Consider the following 22,990-nt stretch of genomic DNA (forward strand, 5'->3'; position numbering starts at 1 on the left):
GTGTAATATTAGGTGGGCAGGGAGCTCTGCTCTCAGGACCAAAATTACTCCTGCCAGTTCTAATAAGGAATGTGTGTATTTTTAAAGTCTGGCTAGCCACTCATGAGTCATTTCCACAATATGTCTCCCTTTGGTGTGAAATGGGGCAGAAGGTGCCCCCAATGGCTGTTTGGTAATTTGTTCAGGTATTCATTCATTCATTCATTTATTCATTCACTCATTCATTCATCACATGGTCCCTAAGCACCCCTGTAGGCCAGGTGCAGTGCTAAAAGCTAGAGAGGCAAGTGCAAATAAAATTTCATTTTCAAAAACAACAAAATTTTATTTTCAAGGGCTTATGGCCCATTGGGTATTTTCTTGTCATCTAGACAAGGCCAGAAATGATTCAACAACAGAAAGAGATGTGGAGTTGTACCCATATTGTCCCAATTGGCCAAGGGAAGGTGTAGTGTGGAAAGATTTTTCTTGAGGTGGACAAGGGATTCAGAAGCACCACCAAAACAACACGGCTCCATGTTTAGAAAGGCAGCCTTCCTCTCACTCTTGTTTTGTTCACTTTTTTTTTCCTCTCATTTAATTTCCTGTGTGGAGCCTGTCTCCTTCACTTATTCTCAGTACAAGAGAGACAGAATGATGAGAAGAACATGAACTTGGTGTCCAACCATCCCTCCTCACATCTGAGTCCCAACTCTGCCACTTACTGTCTGTGTGTCCTTGGGCAAGTTGCTTAACCTCTCTGAGTTTCATGTGCCTGTGGGACTGAGTTGAAGGACCAGCCACTGCTGCAGAGCCAGTGCCTGGGGAGAAGGTGACATGTCATAGTCCTTGACCCTCCACCCTTCTGCTACTTCATTTTGGCTGATGAAGAGTGGAGAGAAGTAGCTCTACATGGCTGTGAACCCCCAAGAGTTGCTAATTCTCTGCTCTGTCTGGCTTCTCTGATCCAGAGTTTCCATTCACACTGCATTGTATTCTCTTTCTGATGCTTTCTGCTGGAATCCCATAATACACAGTAAGAGGCACTGGCTCTGGGATGGCACGGAGCCAAGTTCACAACCAAGCTTCTTCTGCATAGGGGGTACCCGCCAAAGGGGGCCTGCGATGCGAGGATACTAGGAAATGCCTGGAGGACCAGGAGGACCAGGAAGATCTCCCAGTTGTGGAATGGAAGCTCATAGTGTCCCGCAGCAGGGGAGGCCTCTGCGGCTGTAAGGCGTTTCCCCAAATGCCAGCTGACTGCAGGCTTGTCTCTGCTGTTCTTGCTCTTTAGGTCTTGCTGGGACTTGGGTCAGGAAATGGCCTGATGGAAAAAGCCTCATGGGTGGGCCAGTGCTTCTTCTGAGTCTTGTCTTTAAGGAAGCGCCCCAATCTTACTTCCATAGGACCTCCGATTACGAGAGGTGGGGGTCACCCAACAGATGAGATTTACTAAGTAACAGTCTGTGTTGTCTCTCCATGGATAAAGTATGCTTTTTATTGGACTTTTAAAATTATAAATAGGACCCCCCCACCCCCACCCTTTTACTCATTGCAGGTCATCCAATCAGCCAACACCTTAGGTCAGACCCTATCGATTTGGAGGAGACAGGGGAAAGTCCCCCTCTAAGACCAGAGACAAGTCAGGATCCCTAGCAGATTGCAAAGTCCTCTCTCAAAGGAGTGGAATCTGAAGCGGGTGGTGGGGGTGGGGGGAAGCTGAACTGGTAGGTAGGCAAGATTATGGTTCACCTCATACATACCTTGGCCTGCGCCCAGTGTTGCACCTGCACTACAACCTGCCACAAAATCCCTATGGACGTGGCACATGTCAGTCTTCCCCCAAATGGGCCTCTTATCCACCACCAGGTTCTGCAATTTCATCAAGGCTCGCCCTCTGCTTGGTAGAGGTGCAATACTCTGACATCACTGGTATCTCAAGGGTAAGAGGAGACACCACGATGTCAAGGGCCTCCATGCGATTGCGTTTCTTCTCCTTCTGGAGTGAGACTCTGGACAGCCCTCCTGCCACAGAGAGACTCCCCGGGACCTCCAGAGGCACCTCCCTCACCTTAGCTCCACATGCTGGCATGGCCTTTGGAGTCACAGGACATGAGATCAAATCCCAGCTTTGCCAGTAAGAATCGAGAGAGTTCCTTAATCTCTTTGTATCTCAGTATTCTGTAAACTTGGGGAAAAATTACAAATCTGTTTCCCAGCATGGTTGTGAGGACAACATGTGTGTGGTATGTGTGTGTTGAGAAAGAGAGAGAGAGATAGAAAGCAGAGCTTCAGTCAGTGTCTGGCCCTTAGAAAGCATGTAAAATGTAGCTCGTGCTGTGAGTCACAACTGGCAGAAAACAACTGTTCCAAACCAACGATAATTTGGAAAGGAAAAAAAAAAATCTGACCAGTGATTTTGTTTATGCAGCAGCAACTGAATTGGAGTGATAGAGTTTCCCTCTACCCTGCAAAGGGTATTCAATCATTCTGGCTTCATCTTTTTAGAAATACTCACTAAGCACACACTGTGTGCCAGGCACGGGACAGAGTGCCAGAAACCCGTCTCGCCGAGGTCATCGTCTAGAGCACGCACACCAGCGTAGAGTAAGGTTCAGGGTGGGCGGTGAAGGTGAGGAGAGGGATCTGTCGTAGGAGGTGACATCTGAGCTCGGTGATGAAGCAGGGTGGCTCACGCATACGTGCCCTCTGTGTGGACACCTCCCGCGGTACGCTCAAGCCTGCCTGGCTCCCTTCTTGCCCGGTCCCAGCCTTTGCCACTTCTCCGGTTCCTGACTTCTGCTTTGTGTGGATTGCTCACTTCTGGGCGCCTCCCCCTTCCGTAGCCACTGCTCTGCGGAGTCACCACGTCTCCATCTGCTTCCCATCTTCCAAAATTCTCGCTGATGTTTCTTGATCGTGGAGTTAAACAGTCTCCCCTCGCCCTTTATTATGCTTTTAATAGAGTTTCTGGAGGGATTGCAGGCAAAATGCCCGAGTCCACCCTGTCTTAACCAGAAACCCCTCAAAGTCTGTGCTTTTTTCATCATGCCAACCCCCGACCCAAGCTGAAGGACAGGAAAGGATGGTGCAGGCAGAGAGGAACATGAGCCCCCGGGACGCCGTTGCCTCTGCTACCACCGTGCTGCTCTTGGGTGGTGAGTGTGTGTTACATGGCAGCTCCCCATAAGTGCATTGCACACATAGTCTGATTTAATCATCCCAATTATTCTTTAAGGATGTCAGCATCTCAAGTTTACAGATGAGAGGATAGCTTCAGAGGGGTTGAGTGCGTTTCCCAAAGCCAGGCAGCTGTCCTGCGTCCTGGCTATCCAGGCAGCAGACTGTGGCTGGGGTTGGCATGCGGGATGGGCGTGCAGTGCTCTCAGGACCCGTGCCCGAGGGGCAATGTGGCAGGCAGGGGGGCACAGGGAGAGGATCGAGCTGTGATGTGGGAGCAGCAGACTCGTCAGCCAGTCTCAAGGAGACCAAAACCAGGGTGGCCCTTCAGAGACGTCCTGGACTGGGACAAAGAGGCCAAGCGATCACAGAGGCAGCGTGTCTCCTGGAGGGGTTCATCCTTGGGCAGGACGGCTGCCTTTGGCTGAGACCAGTTCCCAAGGAAGGACTCGGCCCCCAGCAGACATCAGCCCAGCAACTGGGGAAAATGAGTGCCACCCGGTCTGGAATGGGGGTCTCAGGAGCACACCACAACACACACTACAGGGCCACATGCTCACGCGGAAGCCAGCCCTCTGCAATTTGAGGGACCATTCATGTAAGTGGGGTACAGGGATAGAAGAAAGGGAGAGGAGAGAGCCAGAAAGGTAGGCTGTCTTGTCTAGGCTGGGAACTGGCACCTTGCCCAGGGGCCGCCACTGAGAGGAGCCAATGGTTAAGTCAGATTAGATAAGCACTGTGTTTGGGGGAAACACTCCAGATGGTGGTACATGGGATCCTAGAGCAAAGTCAGCCGCAGGGCTTAGTTTGACATTCTTGATATTTCAGGTGAGAAGGGAAAGACAATTTGACTCCTTTCTGACATCGTTAGTTTCTTTCTTTCTTTCTTTCTTTCTTTCTTTCTTTCTTTCTTTCTTTCTTTCTTTCTTTCTTTCTTCTTTTTTTAAGGTTTTATTTATCTATTCATGAGAGACACACACACAGAGAGGCAAAGACATGGGCAGAGGGAGAAGCAGGCTCCCCCATGGGGAGCCCAATGCGGGACTCGATCCCAGGACCCCAGGATCACACCCAGAGCCAAAGGCAGATGCTCAGCCACTGAGCCACCCAGGCGTCCCAAGACATCGTTGGTTTCAATTCCTTATTTGAAATTGCTGTTCTTGGAGTACCTGGGTGGCTCAGTAGTTGAGCGTCTGCCTTTCATTTAGGTCCTGATCCTGGGGTTCTGGGTTCAAGTCCCACACTGAGCTCTCCATGAAGAGTCTGCTTCTCCCTCTGCCTGTGTCTCTGCCTCTCTGTGTCTTTCCAGAAGGAATAAATAAAATTTTTTAAAAATGCTGTTCCTGCCATACAGGAAAGATTTGGTTAACTCAGGTGGCAAAGCCCCCCTTTGTTTAAAATATTCACTTCAAAAGCAGGGGCAACATTATCATTAGGTTCTAAGGCAGACTCTTGTTGTGTAGTTTAATCAGTCGAAACCTGTTTGTGCGTCATCGGAGGAAGTACCCAAACCAAAATCAGCTTCGCGGTTTATCACCTTTGATAGAGTTACAAAAGTGCAGCATGAACAACACCTCCCTCTTTGTGTCTTCATCTGTTGGTGGACAGACTGAACCAAAGGACCTTCCACTGAAGAACATCTACCCTAATTATGTATTGGAAGCTCCTGGATACCGATGAGTTATCTCTGCTCACTGTGCTTGTGATGTTGGGCAAAAGGAGTGAATTCTGAGTCTATATACCCAGCTTCCATTTATAGCTGAAAAATAATAATTCACTGCCTGAGATTTCCAACCTGATGCATGTCCCCATCTCCTCTTCTCCCTGACACCCTACCTCCCTAGCATCCATTCCCTCCTCCCATACCTCCTGTTCTCACCCACAACCTCACAGAGTCCCAGATCCCATATCGCTCAATGGGAGACATAGTGGGGGACACTATTTGTTAGGATATTTGTTAGGATATATGGATCTGTTAGGTATTTGTTAGGATATATGGATGCCACCTGAGGCAAGAAATGCGTGGCTTTCAAGGATGTTGAACTCACAAAGAACATGGTCCCCAGTGAGCCAGGGAAATGACAGAAAAGTCTAGAATCAGGCAGATCTGGGCTTAGATCCCGGCACTGCATTTCAAGAGCTCTGTGCAACTTTGACCAAGTTCCAGCTCCTGGAACCTCAACTTCCTTATCTCTGAGATAAGGACATTATTTACCTTGCAGAGTTGTTGAAGTATTAAATGAGATGCTGTTGCCAGGGTTCTAGAATGATGTGTAGGACTCATAACTGATGCAGTACATGTTGGCAACTATGGTTCCCTTGGACTTGTGGGAGCCACCTGAGTAGAATCAGCTTTTAGGTTCTGGGGACCAACTTGGACAAAATCTAAGTCATAGGACTGTGTCACTCTGATTCCCAGGGATCCCAGACTGGTTCGGGTTTCTGCTTTGCCACTGTGCCTGATGGACCCCAGTGGTTTTATGGTCTTAATGAGGTCCTGACCTGTTTTGGCCTGCCTCACAATCTTCTCCAAACAGCTCGTAAGGCCATGTTCTGTGGGCCTTCCCCCAGTGGGGTGGATGCTGGAGCAACATCACGCACCAGCTTCCACAGGCTGACTGCATGTCCCTCTTCCCAACTGCACATTCGGATGGTCATATTGAGAGTATTTACACCATGGGTTTTGGCAGACACTGCAGGTCAAGGCCCCCTTTCCCTTCCATGTTCCAATGAGCCAGTTGTTAAACATTTACCAGCTGTCACCAACTCCGCTTTTCGCAGTCATGCCATCTAAGCAAAGCAGAGCACCTCACGGGAAAGTAAATTTTAATTATCTTGCTTGACAACTCACTCCACAAAAGGATGACTGTGGTGGTAACCCCAGATTCTTTCTGGCCTTAGCAAGGCCATCCTACAACACCAGTCAAAACCGACAGCCTAGCAATTCATCTGTTCGTTCTCGCGATTCCCTATTCAGTATGGTGGAAAGGTCAACCCTAAGACACAGGGCAGGGCACATCTCACCATGATGGTGGGAGGAGGTTGATGCACAGACCCTAGAGATATGGTGGTCCTGAGTCTGAAGCCCTAGCATTCCAATTAGCAAGAAGTTATACCTCTCAGCCTCTGGGGAGGGATTAGATGGTACTGAAATCTGGAGCAATTATGGATCTGCCCTTATATGTAGTACAGCTGAAATCAATTGGCCCTTTACCAAAATCTAGGGAACAAGAAGCAGCTTCAAAGAACAGAAGATATTAAAAACAAGTAAGGAAAACAAAACAGTCCCCTTTTATACTTATTAAAAGGTTACCCTTCATAGGACTTATTCCCTCCTCTGATCCCAGATTCCAGGTAACCAATACATGGAGTCACTCTCATTATGTTTTCATGAGTAGTTGAAGCCCTGGCCTCTATCCCAGTTTTAGCATCACACTCAAAGACTCTGAGATGTCCCTTATGGAGGAACTAACTGGAAATATTTATCCAGCACTCGATAAATGACACATGTCATTGTGAGGGCCTGACTTCTGTGGCCCACAATGCCATGCAGCAAAGAGGTTAATAGCATGGGCAGCTCAGGTTCAAAGGCTGGCACCTCCACTTACTAGCTGTGTGGCCTTGGACAAGTTGCTTAACCTCTCTGGACCTCAGATTCCATGTCCATCAAACAGGAGTATTATAAATGAAATCGTACCCATGAAAAATGTAATGCAAGCCGAGGATGCTCAAAAAGTGTTAGCTACTTATTGTTGAAAGATCTACTACAATGACAGTGTGAAGTCTTGAACTATAGGCGTGCAATAATCCTGTGCCCCTCTGGCTGTGAGAACACGCTTGTTTCCCTTGCGGCTGGTGTTAAGAGTGAGGTTCTGGAGCCCAAGAGATTGGGTTCAGCTCCCGACCCTGCCGCTTCTTCTTTGCCCTTTGCCCTTTGGGTCCTACCTATAATTTGGGTTAGTGACCTCAAAAAATCTGGCACAGGGACGATGCTTACTGAATGCACCAAAGTCACATGAATCCCTTAGCATGAGGCGGGCAGGTGGCACAAAATCAGAACTTGGTAAACAAGAATTATTTGTTAAGTCATTTTACTTGTTAAGACTCAGTTTACCTATAAATAAAATGTGGATAAAGATACCTCCAGAGAGCTCTTGAGAGAGTTCAGCAAGAATTCTAGGGCTTGGCTAGAAGATATCACACCCCATATGGATTCATACATGAAGGGGCCTGCCTTGCGAAGTCAGTCAGTTAGGAATCCAGAGGGCATAGCCCATGGAGGACAGATTTTCAACCACCTTGACAATTTGAGGGCCGGCTACACCGCTGGCCTATATCCCCGCCGACACCTTGTTTGGTGGGTACACCTTCCTTTTCACAAGTCCGGGAATTATGAGAGGATGACTCCTATCAGGTGTGGCAGCCAGAGAGGGAGAATGCAGAGTAAGATGTTCCTCGGTATACCCGGTTGTCATGAGTTCAGCATTTCTCTGCACTTGGAGGACAGGAGAGTTCCAGCTGCAATTGGCTTGTCAAGCGCCGGCCCAGGTGGCTCCTGCCAGGCAGCCCACAAAAGCTCAACCATTAACCCAAGCCTTGCCAGCCTATAAGACCTCCTTTGCCTGAGAAGCAGGTGATAGAAGAGGAACGTTGTAGGGGAAGGACCTCAGACCTCTTCTGGGGTATGTTCAAAATCCTATGCAGGCAAATATGATGCCCCCAGAGGCCGAGGACACCAGGCCAGAAACCAGGGATCTAAGGACTGAGAAATGGAGCTCCGAAAGGAGGAGGAGGGTCCCTGAGGCTCTGCAAACAGTAACTTGGCCATCAGAGGGATTAAGTCACTCAGGCAGGGGACACGGGCACAGCCTAATGGGGCTAGTTTTCCACATTTGTGCGTGATTCCGGGATGCCATAGAGCCAACAGGGTGTGGGCCCGGAAGGAACATTAGTCAGTAATAAGAACATGGCTTTTGAACCGAGACAAGCTCAGTTTAGATCTTAGCTCTGACACCTCCAGTGAGTGGCTTTGCCTCCTTAGCCTCTCTCAGGCTCCATGATAACACCTACCTGGTGAAGTGCTAGTGAGAATGGGAAGCACTCATAGGTCCTTATCATTATTGTTTTGTTGCCCTTGGCTATGGCAGCTGGGCTTGGACTAGCCCTCTCTGAGGCATCTGTCCAGCCTCACACTCTTCCCAGCTGAGACACAGGAGCTCGGGATGTGCTTGGAAGGAGGGAGATTAGTGGGCTGGGAGGTACCAGCAGCTCGGAGACGATAACCCCGCTGGGATGGGACGCCTGGGTGGCTCAGCGGTTGAACGCCTGCCTTTGGCTCAGGGTGTGATCCTGGGATCCTGGGATCGAATCCCACATCGGGCTCCTTTTTTTTTAATTTTTTTTTTTTTATTGGAGTTCAATTTGCCAACATATAGCATAACACCCAGTGCTCATCCCGCCAAGTGCCCCCCCTCAGTGCCTGTCACCCGATCACTGCCCCCCCTGCCTACCTCCCCTTCCACTACCCCTTGTTCATTTCCCAGAGTTAGGAGTCTCTCATGTTCTGTCACCCTCACTGATATTTTCACTCATATTCTCTCCTTTCCCCTTTATTCCCTTTCACTAATTTTTATATTCCCCAAATGAATGAGACCATATAATGTTTGTCCTTCTCCGACTGACTGAATTCACTCAGCATAATACCCTCCAGGTCTATCAGGTCCAGCCACATGGAAGCAAATGGTGGGTATTTGTCATTTCTAATGGCTCAGTAATATTCCATTGTATACATAGACCACATCTTCTTTATCCCACATCGGGTTCCTTGAATGGAGCCTGTTTCTCCCTCTGCCTACGTCTCCCTATGTCTCTGTCTCTCTCTGTGTGTCTCTCATGAATAAATAAGTAAAAATCTTTAAAAATAATAAAAAAAAATAACCCAGCTGGGTGAGTGATCATGGGAGGTGAGGTGTTGGGGCAGGTGACAGATGAGTCTCCAGAGGGGAGACCGAAAGGCAGACATGTAGGCTTCACACCTTCTAGAGTTAGAAGGGTAAGAGGTGGGGATGCTGGCTCAGCCAGGAGGAGAAAAGTTTAAATATGAAGTTAGGAAGCAAAGCAGATGCCTAGGGACACCGTGCCCAAATTCATGAGGATCAGGCTGAAATTGTTTTTTTGCTTCTAAAATTTGGAGTTGGTCATCGCCACATGGAGGACTGTGGGCAGGAGGACAGGCCGAGGCAGAGGGTTGTCCGTTCAACCATCTCGTGCTCCGGTGTGGCTCTGGTGCAGCAGCCCTGCCTCCTGCCCACGACAGCGGCAGCCCTGCAGCCCACACTGCTCTCCGGAACGCTTTGCACACCTCTCCATCTCAGACTTTTGGGTCCAAATCGCAGACACTGTCAGTGGGCTTGAAGGCATCAGCAGTTCCACACCAGCCAGTAAGAATAACCCTCTGCCTTCAGGAACTCAGAATCAAAAGCCAACTTAAATAGCCACCAAATGCATGAATGTAAATTCACATCCCTTCACGCACCAGTCACTTTTGCTCTTGAGATCATTGAGTTCTGGGCTCTGAGTTGGGGACCCCAAGGACTACCCGCCTGGTGGGAATAGTATGGCAAAACCAGGTTTCAGGTTTTGATGCAAAAATCCGACTGGTAGATTTATGCCTCTGGGAGGTATAACAGAGATGCGCATGAGCCCTTTATGGAAGGAACACCTGAGCCAGATGGGCATGGATTTCAAGAAGGATGTCACCACTTAACCAGGTGGAGGACATTACGCCACTCACTGTCACTTCTGTGCATCAGTTTTCTCATCTGTGAAATGGGTATCCTAGCCCACAGGAAAGGATGTATATATTTTCCGAACATTTTATTATAAAAGCTTTTAGGTAGAAAACTTGAAAGAATATTGTAGCAGCCACCCATCTACCCAACACCGAGATTCTGTATTTTTACTGCACGTTTTTTTAACTGCACTTGCTTGCTCATCTGTAGGTTCATCTGTGCATCTCTTTCTCTAAGCACCATTGCACAGGGATATTTGGGGATTTGGAGAAGACATGTGTAAAGGCCCTGGGGGCTGAGAGGTGGGCAGGGTGTCTGGAATTTTATAGCACTTAACAAATAATTGTGGCCATTGTTCAAATGTTGGAGCCCCAGGGACATGGATGTGAACTTGGCTCTGGTTGCTGCAGCCAGGGAACCGAGGAGCAGTGGAATCCACGGCCAGCATGGTGCCCAGAGATGCTGGGTAAGGTTGGTGAGATAGATGGCTGCCACTTGAATTTCAAAGGCAGAAATCCATTGCCTCCTACTATTAAAAGTCCCTCAAATGAAGGAAAGGCAAGACATTTTGATCTGTATACTCCGTCTTAAATCTTTTCATAAAAACAGAACTGCAGGCCCCTTTGAACTAGTGATCTGTTGTGAACTCAGGAAATGGCCAGAGGTTATCACTCATTCTCCCAAGACCATGTGAAGGGGCTGTTACTATGTCCATTTGCAGCTGCAGTGCAGGGACATGTCACAGGGCCACCAAGGTGTCAGAGTCAGGATTGAGGTCAGGTATTTCAGATTTCAGCTCCTGGGCTATTCCCACCCCTCCCATGCTGCCACTCAGACGACTGAACATGCAGGTCTCTCCTCCTCCTGCTCCTTCTCCCCCAGTCCCTACTGGTGGAAAAGGTCATGTTGCTTCTTGTTAGAATAGAGGCTAGAAAGAGTCTCTCCCAGCCCAGAGTGAATTCAGAGGGCGAACGTTCTAAAGGGAAAACCACAGGGAGTGAGGGCTGGTTCTTCACTTGCTTTGCAAGAGAGTCAGTCGGCTTGGATTTGTATGGGATGCCAGAGCCGACTCAGTTTTCTAAAGACCTAACTTTGCAGCATTCTTCAAGGGCTCCAGAGAGTTCCCTGTGCCATCAAATTAAGTTTGGACACTTCAATAAAAAAGTCCCGAAGGAAACTGTCAATTAATGCATTTACACTGAAGCATCATACTTGGGAAAAACATCTTCAAACACAAACGCTGTTTTCCAACCATTAAAAAGTTTGCGTGCTGCTTGGTTTCCATAGATACCTGAGGTAATAGCCTCTTTCCCCCCATTGAAGAGTGAGCGTCGCTCGATCTCTTTCTTTTTCTTTTTTCTTTCTTTTTTTTTTTTTCGCCTTAGTCTTTCATACTTTTTTCCTCCATCCCCATTTATGAAAACAAAAGGTAACTAAATTGAAACCTGGCAATGAGATTTGTCTGAGGAAGGAAGACAGCTTGATTTATAAGCTCAAGGGACTTCATTTTTGCTCACCTCCTTATTATTTCATGACTTCTACAAATACTGTTGCTACCTGCAGGGAAGAAATGGAGACTTTTCAGTTGATCAAATGGTTTCCCCAGCCCATCAAACACATAAATACACTCGAAAGGGAAAGGAAATGTTAATGTTCTGTTGAAGAGCAACTGAGTTTTGGCAGGGTGTAGAGCAGAGATTGGCAAACTGAGGCCAGTAGACCAAATCTGGCCCTCGGCTTGCTTTTGTAAATAAAGTTTTATTGGAACACGGCCACATTCACTGGTAGACATGCTGTCTATGGCTGGTTCCATGACAACAACGGCAGATTTGAGTTGTTGTGACAGAGACTGTATGGCCCACAGAGCCGAAGAGAGCCTAAGAGCCTAAGAGATTTTCTGTCGGACCCTTTGCAGACCAAGTTTACTTACTGACCCCTGGCATACAGGAAAGAATCAGGGCTTGGGAGGCATTTAATAGTTTTGCCACTTTGGGCATGTGTTAATCTTGCTGTGACTCAGTTTTCGCATCTTTGAAATGGTAATGACAGGATCCTTTCATAGGGTTTGGGGATGTAAAACACCTAGCAGTGTGCTTGGCACGTAGTAGGGGAACAATAAATATGATTCTTCTTTTTCACTCCAGATTCTTTTGCTAGAAAAATCCAAAAACGCCCATCTTAGGATTCTAAGAAGTTATTTAGGAAACCCAAGGAAAATGGGCAGAAATGTAAGCCAAGGAGTTCCACATTGTTTCCGACCCAGGCCCATGCCCACGTGTCTCCTCCCTGGGAGGAAGTGAGGGAACCTGAGCGGAGCACTGTTTAGGGATGAGAAAGCAAACAAAAGAAACCACAACCATCTAGGAAGAAATCTTTAATTTCTATTCAGCTTTAAAGAGTTTGAGAGAGTTTTGTTTTTCTTTTAACAAACCAGTTCGAGTACATGCCTTCAGATTATAAAAGTACCTGAAATTGCCTAGAATATCAGCATGCAGAGCTTGTTAGTATTTACATATATTTACATAGAGAAACAAGAGAAAGATCTACAGTTATTTACAGTCTACATAGGAGAAGAGAAAGGCAGCCTAATTGTATTTCCTAAAATACAGTAGATGAGTAGTCAGCACATGCATATTTAGATAATATTTGCATGATAGAATACAATTTTTAAAAAAAGACATACCTTTGTAACTTTCTATGCTAAGGTGTTGTATAATCAAGGTAATTTTTTTTTTGTTTGTTTTGCTTCTAGTCTATTTGCATCGAGTGCTTTAAAATGTTCACTAACACCGAGGCAGAATTATTTACCCTGGCAATTAAAGCAACAGCACACACGATCATTTCCTACTAACTAGCAACAAGCTGCTGGTGAATGAAATATCTATTGTTTCTCATTACCCATCGACCACTGTGACGAGATCTCTCTGTGTAAAGGCAGTGCCTAAGCTATCACCATTAATTATGGAAGTAATATAAATGAGACGCTCTCCACAGTATGTTCTAAATGAAATATTAACAAGGCCAGCGTCTTTGAGCCTGAGAAATGATCTGTTGCAGAGAGCTCGCTATGAAAACGCACAAACCTAATGCAAACAGCGGGGCCATGCATGGGTGCCTGCCTGTGAGATCTGAATTATCGCAAAGTCCATTTTTTTTTTTCATTCGTTTCTGGAAGACAGAGTTAAGAGTTAATTTCTTGCTGTGATGTGGCCCCATCAGAAGACTCTGTGGGTTTTATCCTCTCCCCCCACCCCCACCCCGCACACCCATGCCTTTCAGTACTACGTTGTAGAATATTTATGTGACCTAGGTGTAAATGAACTGTCAACCTTAAAATCTAAACAAACAGCTTGTTTGGGGTTTGCCCTGAAATCTGGCTTGCTCACAAAAACAGTCAGCTCTTGGTTGTCTAAAAGAGCCAACGTGGCAGGCCGACTCGTTGGAGTGATTCCATGCAGCAGAAAGGAAGGGGGGAGCTTTTTGTTTCACCTGTACTGTGAACATATTCTTTGCACCATTATATTGGAACAGAACCCATTAATTCCGCCCGGCAATTATTTCAAAGGTTTATTTCAGTATACATGGCAAATACGGAGGCATACACTTATATACAGTATACAGAGCTAGCTATAACTGAGGATAAAGAAGTAGAGTAAAAATGTAAAATGTCTCAAATTAACACACGCTGAATATCTTCTTTTATCTCTTAAAAACACCCAGTAGTCTCTCAGCACTAGCATCGAGGCAGCCCAGTTGGAGAATTTCAGGAACCAGCCATCAGATCTGTCCCATGCAGATCTGTCCCATTGGATGGTGCCAATTTTGGTGGCAAATTTCTATGGCTTTTCTGCTTAGTGGTTTCAAACTAACCCGTGGAAGAGTGGATACCCCCCAATGCAATCTTCCATCCCAGCAAGAGAACTCCCCATTTGGAAGGAAACTGTACTTTGAGCAATGTGAGTATTCCAGGCGGCACTGGCAGGGAATGTCCAGGGACTTGATGGCTATGACACAGTCAGTGGCATCCTGTCTTGTTTTTAAGGAGACCATCTCTCAGGCCCAATCAGCTTGAGAGTGTTTTTGGCGAGCACAAATGGAAGGGGGCATAAGGAATAAGCAGGAGCAGTATTGCCCACCCGGATTGTTCCTGATTGTTCCTGAGCCGTTCCTCTTCCTTTCCCTGTGCAGAGCACACCCACGCCCCTGTCCCCACCCCCGCCCAAAGCAGGTCTACAGTTTCAGAGAACAACAGGTCTCAGAAAGATGAAATCATTCTAAGTATTGCTCCTCCACTCTTGAGACCAGAGATAAATCTGTCACGGAGCCCTTGGAACATTTATGGCAGAGATTCTGGAACATAGAAGAGGTATGAAAAGGGCCTCATTTATTTCAAGGGAAAGTTCAGAACAGTTCATTGAATTGAAAACACAGGTCCTGAAAGCCTACCAAGGTCAGTGCGCCCTTAAATCCTGCTGATAGCCTAAGTGAAAATCCTCCCATGCCCAGCCTTCCCAGGATAAACATGGCTTTGGGCCTCTTTGGATGGTTGGGATTGGCTGCCTTTTCCTTCCCAAAATTTAAGGCTAGTGAAGACAAATATATTCTTCTGTCTTAAAAAAAAAAAAAAAAAGAAAAGAAGAAAAGAAAAGAAAAGAAAAAAGAAGTCCTTTGCAGGTTTCCATCCTGAACCTACAAGTCTCTAAGCTTGATCCTGCAAATATTTCTCAGAGGAATAACGGCAGTGCTCGTCCTGTCCTGACTTTGCATCTCATTCTGCCCTGGTCTCCAAGTCATTCTCTTAAAACTCCATAATGAACTTTCTAGAAATTCATGTCTTTTGTCAAGGGAAATGCTGTGGTCCTTGTAGTCTGACTCGGATTTGGAGATATAATATTCAAAATACCTGAACTGCAGTCAAGAAAGGCTCCGTGGCACTTTGGAGACTCTCCGAATGGAGGCCTGTGAACACGTGGCTGTTACTCAAAATCTGTACCACATTTGTTCTTCTTCTGACACTTCACTCAAAAAATGCAATTTCCAGCTTGGCCTGTGCTGGGACCAGCTGCATTTATGGTAATGATCTGGCCTAGCCCTTTCCTCCCCTAGAGCCACCGCCATCAAGCCCCCTTGTAGCATGGTCCCCGAGTCACCAGGGGAAGGACCCTCTTTCACCTACTGTAGGAGAGACAAGTCAACCAAAAAGAACCTCTGAGGTTTTCTGCACTCGAGAACCTGTTTTAGCAAAACAAATAGAACAAAAACTGTTTCCTTGTGGCAAGAGGAGACTATCCTAACCCACTGTCTATTACGTTAGAGTGGGTTCTCTTCTGTCAGGCTGAAAATCTGAATGTGATCTAAATGGATGTTCTGGAACGCTCTCTCGCCCTTTTTAAAGCCTCCACAGTTAAAAGCAAATATCTACATTCCTCATCTTCTTCGCTGTTTTCGCTTTGAAAAATGGAGTAGTATTTCCCTTCTGTAATAAATGTTAAGAACAGCCTGTGAGTTAGCAAAACTCCCAAAGGCTGTGAAAACAAAAGTTCTGTTTTGATGCCAACAGGAAGTATCTGCATGTATCCAAGCCCTTATGGTTTGAAGCCTTTGTGGGAGTCAATTGTCACAAATTTGTAGGAATACATTTGTTGGGAGCTAATTAAGAGGGTGGGGAATGGGGACCAGGGTTTCTTCTGCACCCCTGATAGAACGTGTCAGGTATTCTCCTCCAAAAGGCCACAGTCATCTGACATGTATGTGAATTTATAAGATGGAGATTTGCTTAGGTTTCACTGGTTTTGATGTGGTTCAGTTAATGGCCCCCCCCAAAAAGCCTATGATCCAAGAGGAGGTTCCTTAGCTGGGCAAATCTGTCACATGGAGGTGGCTTTTGGAATCAGGTGACCTTTTTGTTAAGGGCCATTTGCTCCTACATCTTCTGCAGTAGTGCCGAGTCTTCAATTTTGTTAATCCAAATGGATATAACTTCAATTTAGTTCACTGACTAAATCAACAATGGAAAAACTTCCCTTTTAACATTTCTCAGGTGAACACATGACAACCCATTTCATTCCATGCCACGTCGGGGCATCAGACAAGGCGTGGCCAGAAAAAGGCAAAGAGGCCCTCATGTGGAAGCTTCTGCCGAGTGGGAGACACAGAGCAGGGAATGGCCAATACGCAAACATTTCTGCCCCATGTTTGGAAAGGAGGCCTTGCATGGCAGCTGGTCTGGATTCTGGAATCGGTTGATCTGTGTGGTTATCTGTGTGTCTTTGGACAAGTTGCCTTTAATCTCTGATACTAAGCGGGCTTCTGGGCAAATGGGGATAATAGTCCCTGGCTCGGAGGGCTGGGTGGGGGTTAGACTATCACGCTTATAAAAGCTCTCTGCGTGGTGCCTGACGAATTGTAAGCTCTCAATACATGCTAGCCATTGTCACCCCTTGAATAGTCCCTACTGGCAACCGCTCACTAGGAAAGCATGACAATTTGGAGGACAGCGTCCTTTCGGATCCTCTGTTCTCTTCTAGCCCCTCACATAATCTTGGTGGAAGTTGGTGTGTTAGTTGATTAGCACTTCCTTCACGACTGTCAATTGGATTACACGAGCATCACAGTGGAGGAAGGGGGTGACTTGGTGGCTGTGGTCGTGCTCCTGGGGAAGGCAAGCTGCCTTACTCCATGAACTAACGAAACACGTGGCACAGGTTGGGGGGCTTACAAGATTGTTCTCAGATGGTAAGTAGGGAACTGATAATATTTTGGGGGCAGTTTGCTTTTGTTCGCCTTTCACGCTGGAGATTTAAACTGTAATTGTTTTTGAGGAACAGATGTGTAGGTATCCGGAGATGAACTTTTCTCCGGTAAAGTGGTTTTGCCCGTTTCCGGTAGAGTGGTTACAGACTCTTCTTTTGGGAATGTTACTGAGAGACAAGGAAAGACAGGGTGTGGAGGCAGCCACTGATTCCACCAAGACACATGCGCTCACTCCCTCGCCTCCTATCACAAGTCACTGCCATATTCTGGAGCCACCCGACAAGTGGCTGGTTTTGCACTGGGCAAGTGTTTGTTTCCCTCACAGACCCCAGAGGAGTAACAGGGAAAGCTTGGAGGCTTGAAGAGGCACCTGTGTTGCCTTTCTGCCCTCCATGTCCCTGGAAGTCACCACCCACTTCCAGAAGGGCTCTTCTTCCCTGCCTATGGGGCTCCACGCTCAGGCTAACTTCCTTGCCATGTTTCTTTACGCAACTACTTTTTTGTTGAACTGATTCATTCAGCATTTGCCGGGCGATGTCCTGGTATCAATACGTCTATAATAAAGCAATCTTAGAACAGCTACTACTCTCGAAATCATTGAATATATAGATATTCCATGAGAGCGTGTCTATGTATTTTTATACGTCTCATAGTGAAACCTACGTTAAGACAGGAAGATAGTCTTCCTTTTAAGTAAGCATGCATTTTAAAATAGAGAAATTTGAAAACTCAACATTGTGTAATATGTGTCCTTATTAAAATGTAAGCTATATTAGAGTACTAACCAATGCATCACAAATATCAATATGTGGGTGGCTTTTTTCTCTACTATATATTGTTTATCAGAAACCTCTGTACCTTTTCCTTTAAAAGAGTCAATATTCATTTGTATTCTATGCTGACGGCTCCAAATTGATGGCCAGCGGTTATCAAATAAATGTTGATGAAAAGCGGCTACTTAACATTTTCATCCCGACAAAGGGTTTTGGAAGGAAGGATAATTTAGATCTCAGGGCCTCAACTATAAATAAACAACTGCTTTTTAAATCCCACCTTTCTGTAGTTGCAGATTGTACTGCAAATCTGACAAATGATTTCTGAAAGAAAATGATGAACCCTTATTACCAAGATACTCTTAACTTAGTCCCAAAAAAGAATCGTAAGTAATTTTACATACACTATAAAGATTGATGGCACACTTCTCCTCTGGCAGCTCGCAAATGTTTGACTAGATCAGAAATGGCATTCAGACATGATTAAAGATTCTGCTGGGCTTCCCAGAAAATCTCAGTCCCGTGTCATCCACACCCTAACTCATTCCATGTCCCCAGGATGGAGCCGCTGTACCCCAGTTCCCAGGGTTTGCAACCGCACGCAACCTATAGGCTTCCGATAAATTGTTCTTAAAAATTCATTTAGGGGAACCCACAGCTCCAGCCAGTGTTTATGTGTCAAGGTGCTGCTATTATTTTATCACGATGGATCAGTAGAGCAGTGGTGACAACCAACAAGACGTTGCTTCAGATATTTTATAGCAGAGTTGTTAACATTATTTCCTTTATACGGCTCTTTCATCTTTTCTGAATTATGTACTGATGCCCCAAAAAGTGGCATGAAAGTCATTCGATGATGATTAAAGGGCTCTTTAAAAACATTTTTTTTTATCAGTTTAAAAATGTTTTATCTAGTATCAGCAGTACCGGCTTATTTACTAATGAGATTTCTCTAATGTGACTGTCTCATTCTGATGATAGGCAGACCAAAAAGCTGATGAGCCAAAAATTAGAACTTGTTATTAAACTGTCATCACATCTGATCATATAAAGATGTCACTCAAAGGCTGCCATGGGTGAAAAGAACTAAAAAGAGAATTCCCCGAGAAGTCAGAAGGGTAGCGGGCTTGGCACTGAAAGGTACTAGCACTACTTAAGTGTCCAAGAAGAGAGGAAAGGAAAGCAGGGCACCAGCTGAATGGAGCAAGAACCCAGGGGGTGGCTTTGCCAACTATATGCAGTTCATCTTCGGAGTAGAGATGGTCTTTGCTTTCAGGGGTCCCTACCGCACCATGTTCTGCACAAAGCCAGAGCCACTGATGATGCCATTAAGATTGTGCATCACCCCGAGCCTCGTGGCAAAGGAATCAAAGCCAGCTCTTGGTAGAAGATTGGGCCATTCTAAAATCTATGGTTTTCAGCATGGTAGCCAAATGTCAGTTTACATGAAATGAGGTCAACAGCGATTGCTTTGAGATTCCACGGAGGGAAAATGCGTGCCCCCCGCTCCCTCGTCAACCTCATTCTGAATCAACGTCAGCGCCGAATCCCTTTGCAAAAATACCATTCCAACAGTGCGAGAGTGCAATGTGATATCATTTCAGAAGGTCACAGTGGCAAGATATTACATTGGGCTTGGAAGAATTCTGCTTTTTGCTCTCCCAGATGGTCTACTTTGATCTTCTCTCAGGATTGGTAGCACTGTCGTGATGTGCAAACGCTGATATTATATGCACTCTTGAGTAGGAGTGGGGAGCCTCGACTTGGGAATGAGCTGACTGGATTCTCTCACCACTTGGGAGCTGATGGTAAATCACCTGACCACTCTTTGGTGGTTTTGGCAGCTACAAAGTAGAATGGAAATCTAAGATATCCAGAAAATTATGCAAAACACCATTTCCACCTGAACTCTGCTAAGAATCGAGGCCAAGATGATACTTGGCTTGAGTTACTGGGATGAGCATCTCAGTTCTTCAATTTGTCTTTAGAGGCACTTTGCTTCCCTTTTCCCCCACATGGGATGCAGAGGAGTCAGATAAACCACTCAAAATTCTTTCAATAAATGTGCCAGGTGCTAAGCTAAGGGTTATTAGGAATGATAATTCAGTGAGAGGGAATTTGGATGACATGAGCTTATTTCCATTACACTTGAGCCACACAAATCAATTCGGAAAGAAATAGCTGAATCCAAGAAAATAACTGGCTATTTGGGGAGTGGGCATGGTGAGAGGGTTGGGAAAGTAAAACACCCAATTACTATTTAATTAAATCGAAGTCATGTCAGATGTTCAAATTCTGGACTAATGGGACTTGTCCAACCCACCAAACAGCTAGTAATCATCAGAACTCTCAAGCCTGATGACATCCCAGCCCACTCTCCATACTGCTCCCCACAATCCTATTGCTTGACTGTGCTGGACCATTTGCTTTGCAGACTATTTCAAATATGACCATAGAAACTGACACTGAAGTCCTCCCCCACAAAACAAACAACCAAGCAGAAACCCCAAAGTCTGCTTTGTAGTACTTTCCTAAAATTGTAACACCTCAAGATCCTGATTCTCAAAAGGACCTTGGCGCCCAATGGTTCTAGAGCGCAATCCCAATTAGCGCAAACCAAAGTGACGGGAGAGGGATGATTCTCCACAAAGCTCTGCTTGAGCACGATGTCAGCCTTGTACGGGCAGGGAAATGGTAAGCTCTGGGTGAGGGACAGAAATGCATTTCCCTTCCTGTCAAATATCCTTCGTGTCTTCCCTAATGGCGACCTTATCCCCATTACCTTTTCCATCCTCTTCCACCACCCTCCTCCCTATCAGCTGATAATTAGTTGGTGCAGCAAGGGCTGTGATGCACATAAATAATCATAAGATGCCAGATAAACTGTATTGGTTTTAAATTAGAGCCGTGCCTACCATGTCTCCCCATGAACACCAGCCTATTATTTTTAATTATGGCTTGCAAAGCAAAGTGATTTCTTGCCCTCTTTACGGCATCCCTGACAGCATTGTGTCAGCGGGATGATATGGTGCCCCACCGGCACACACATCCCTAGCCACAGCACCAACTGTTACTCAAAAGGTGAATCGAAAGTAATCAATCGCACTCTTTGCAACTTACAATTTGAAGTGGGCTGGGAGGAAATGTACCCCCTTAGTCACTGTCCCATTGCAAATACAGGGTGACTACGACATTTACAAACAGGTTTGCACAGGATCTGGATGAATTAACATGCGTGTCCGGTGTCTGCATGAGGCATGTATGTACATGGCATGGAGTACATGTATATGTGTGTCTTAACACAGCACAGTGTCACACAGCACTGCAGACTCGTCCCCTAGCAGCACTGTGGGCAACAAAAGAAAGGAAAGGTCTGGCACCAGTCCCTCTCTGGGTTTTCTATCTGATGGGCCATCATCAGAGTGGTTGGTTTAATTCAGACAGAAGGTTCTAGAAACGTCTTGGTGTCAGATTATATCATGCATTGAGAAGTCAGCGGTTTGGATGAATTTGTTCTTGTGTGTTCAAAAGGATGCCGTCTTGCTCAGAAGAGACTTTTGATGTGACTGATACTGCGTATTTATTTTCAAAGCCTTTACCTCTACAAGGTGTAAAAAGTTGCAGCCAAGTTGATGAACTTGCTTTCACAGGATGGTCACATCACACCTTGTATGGTCACCTGCTGGGCTCGGTACCCTCTGCCGAGCCGAGATCCAGGTGTCTCCGGGCCAGGCGGGGCAGGGTCTGCTAATCCCCAGACAGGATGAAGTCAGCTCATCACTTCTTTTAAAAAGAAAAAAAAAAAATTGTTTTTGGGTCTCTTTTCTTTGATTTCCAGCAACAAGGAGCTGCCACGACCGTCTACTGCGCTGCGGCTCCGGAGCTTGAGGGCCTGGGAGGGATGTACTTCAACAACTGCTGCCGCTGCATGCCGTCCGCCGAGGCTCAGAGCGAAGAGACGGCCCGGGCCCTGTGGGCGCTCAGCGAGAGGCTGATCCAGGAAGGGCTTGGCGGCCAGTCGGGCTAAGGGGAGCTCCGGTGAGCATCCGCGCACACCCACCCCGCTGCCAACGCTGGCCCCCCGCCAACCACTTATCCGGGGGCTTTCCACGTCCCCCTGTCCCCCCCCACCCCCCTCGACTCAGATCCGCCAGAGCAAAGGAAATAAGAGTAGTCACAACATAGTGAAAAAATGTCAAGTACCCACGGGAAGCAGGGAATTGCAGGGCCAAGGGGACAATCTCTCTTCTCTGGGGCTGGGTGAGGCTGGCAAGTCTCTTTGCTTTCCTGTCGGTGGCCTGTTTAGGTGGTGTGCAGGTTCCTTGTCTCACAGGGGAAGCCCAAGCAATTCTGCAGCACTGTTTCAAAAAGCCAGGTGTCCCCCCCCCTCCCCCGGCCACCCCCACAAGCACAGCCTGCCGTGGCCTCACTGTAGCCAGGAGCTGGCCTTCGTCTGTGCAGGGAAGAAGAGGCGAGTGTTCATCCTGTCATTCACCCTGACCAAGTCTGAGTGGGCATGGCAGTGACCAGGGGAGAGAGCTCTCAGACCCCTGATCCAGCCAGCCAAGAGGGAGGTGACACTTAGAAATGGGTGGGATACACAGAGCGGGTGGGTCGCCAGAGGGTTGGCCCACCGACCCCCTCGCCAAAGCTGCACAAAAAAAATTCTTCAGAGAGGATAACAAACGAATTTTGCAAATCATTCCCTAGATACCTTGGCAGGCAAGAAAGGAAGCATTGCATCCATGAGCATATACAGGATATTTGGGGGGCAGAGGATAAAAAGTTGTTCCGTTCACTCTACATTTACAGTTTCCAGAAGCATCCCGACCGTGGAGGCTCAGTGCCTCCCCGTCATCCTGCTCGAGCGTTCCGCTTCCACTTCCTCTCCTCCCGTCCAACGCTTAATAAAAGAACATGCTTGAATATGATCACCTGAAGTTGTGCACTGTCTCTTTAAATGTTTGTCTCAGTTTTGTTTTTTGTTTTGTTTTGTTTTTTTAGAAAAGAAATCTAGAGGAAAAATAAAGCGCTTCTTGTAGATGCCAGGAAAACACCGCTCTTGTTTCTTCTCGGAGTTTGTTTTGTTTTTGTGCTTTGTGGCTGTCCGTGGGCCAAGTTGTCTCTCGCGATTAGCATGCCAGCATCATATTTTCTGTTAGAGAAAGAGAGAAAGAGAAAAAAATGACTATCGTTTAATTTCACCTTAAGAGGTTTTGTTATTACTTCTAGTGGGTTCTTACGGGCCTCAGTGGTTTTCTCCCCCTGTAATTATCAAGTTCTTGGAGACTAGACAGTCTCTCTATGCATCAGAATGGGGGCAACTGGGGTCTCTTTCCAGCTAACCCCTTTTCCCATTCCATCAGGGATGTAAGGAAGTCGACCTTGGCCTGATAGAATGCTTTTGCTGAAATGCCAGGAAATACCAGGTGGTAGGATTGTGTGTGTGTGTGTGTGTGTGTGTGTGTGTGTGATTGTTCATCCTCCTGATAATGGCAGTTTTGGGCCAGACAA

At 46.5% G+C, this 22,990-nt stretch overlaps 1 protein-coding gene across 4 annotated transcripts in view; it reads left to right on the forward strand.

The window, feature by feature from the left end:
• The window catches only part of WWOX (WW domain containing oxidoreductase), a 946,355-nt gene extending 923,945 nt beyond the window's left edge, over positions 1-22,410 (forward strand). For 3 of the 4 annotated variants that reach the window (XM_072819185.1, XM_072819250.1, XM_072819230.1), the window contains one exon: positions 21,315-22,410. In XM_072819185.1, the coding sequence (XP_072675286.1) occupies positions 21,315-21,503 (189 nt within the window). In that variant the 3' untranslated portion in view covers positions 21,504-22,410. The remainder of the gene's footprint in view (positions 1-21,314) is intronic. The other variant, XM_072819191.1, reaches the window with a different exon arrangement.
• The last annotated feature ends 580 nt before the right edge of the window (positions 22,411-22,990 follow it).

This window comes from Canis lupus, chromosome 3 (genome assembly GCF_048164855.1).
Source record: "Canis lupus baileyi chromosome 3, mCanLup2.hap1, whole genome shotgun sequence".
Classification (NCBI taxonomy): Eukaryota; Metazoa; Chordata; class Mammalia; order Carnivora; family Canidae; genus Canis; species Canis lupus.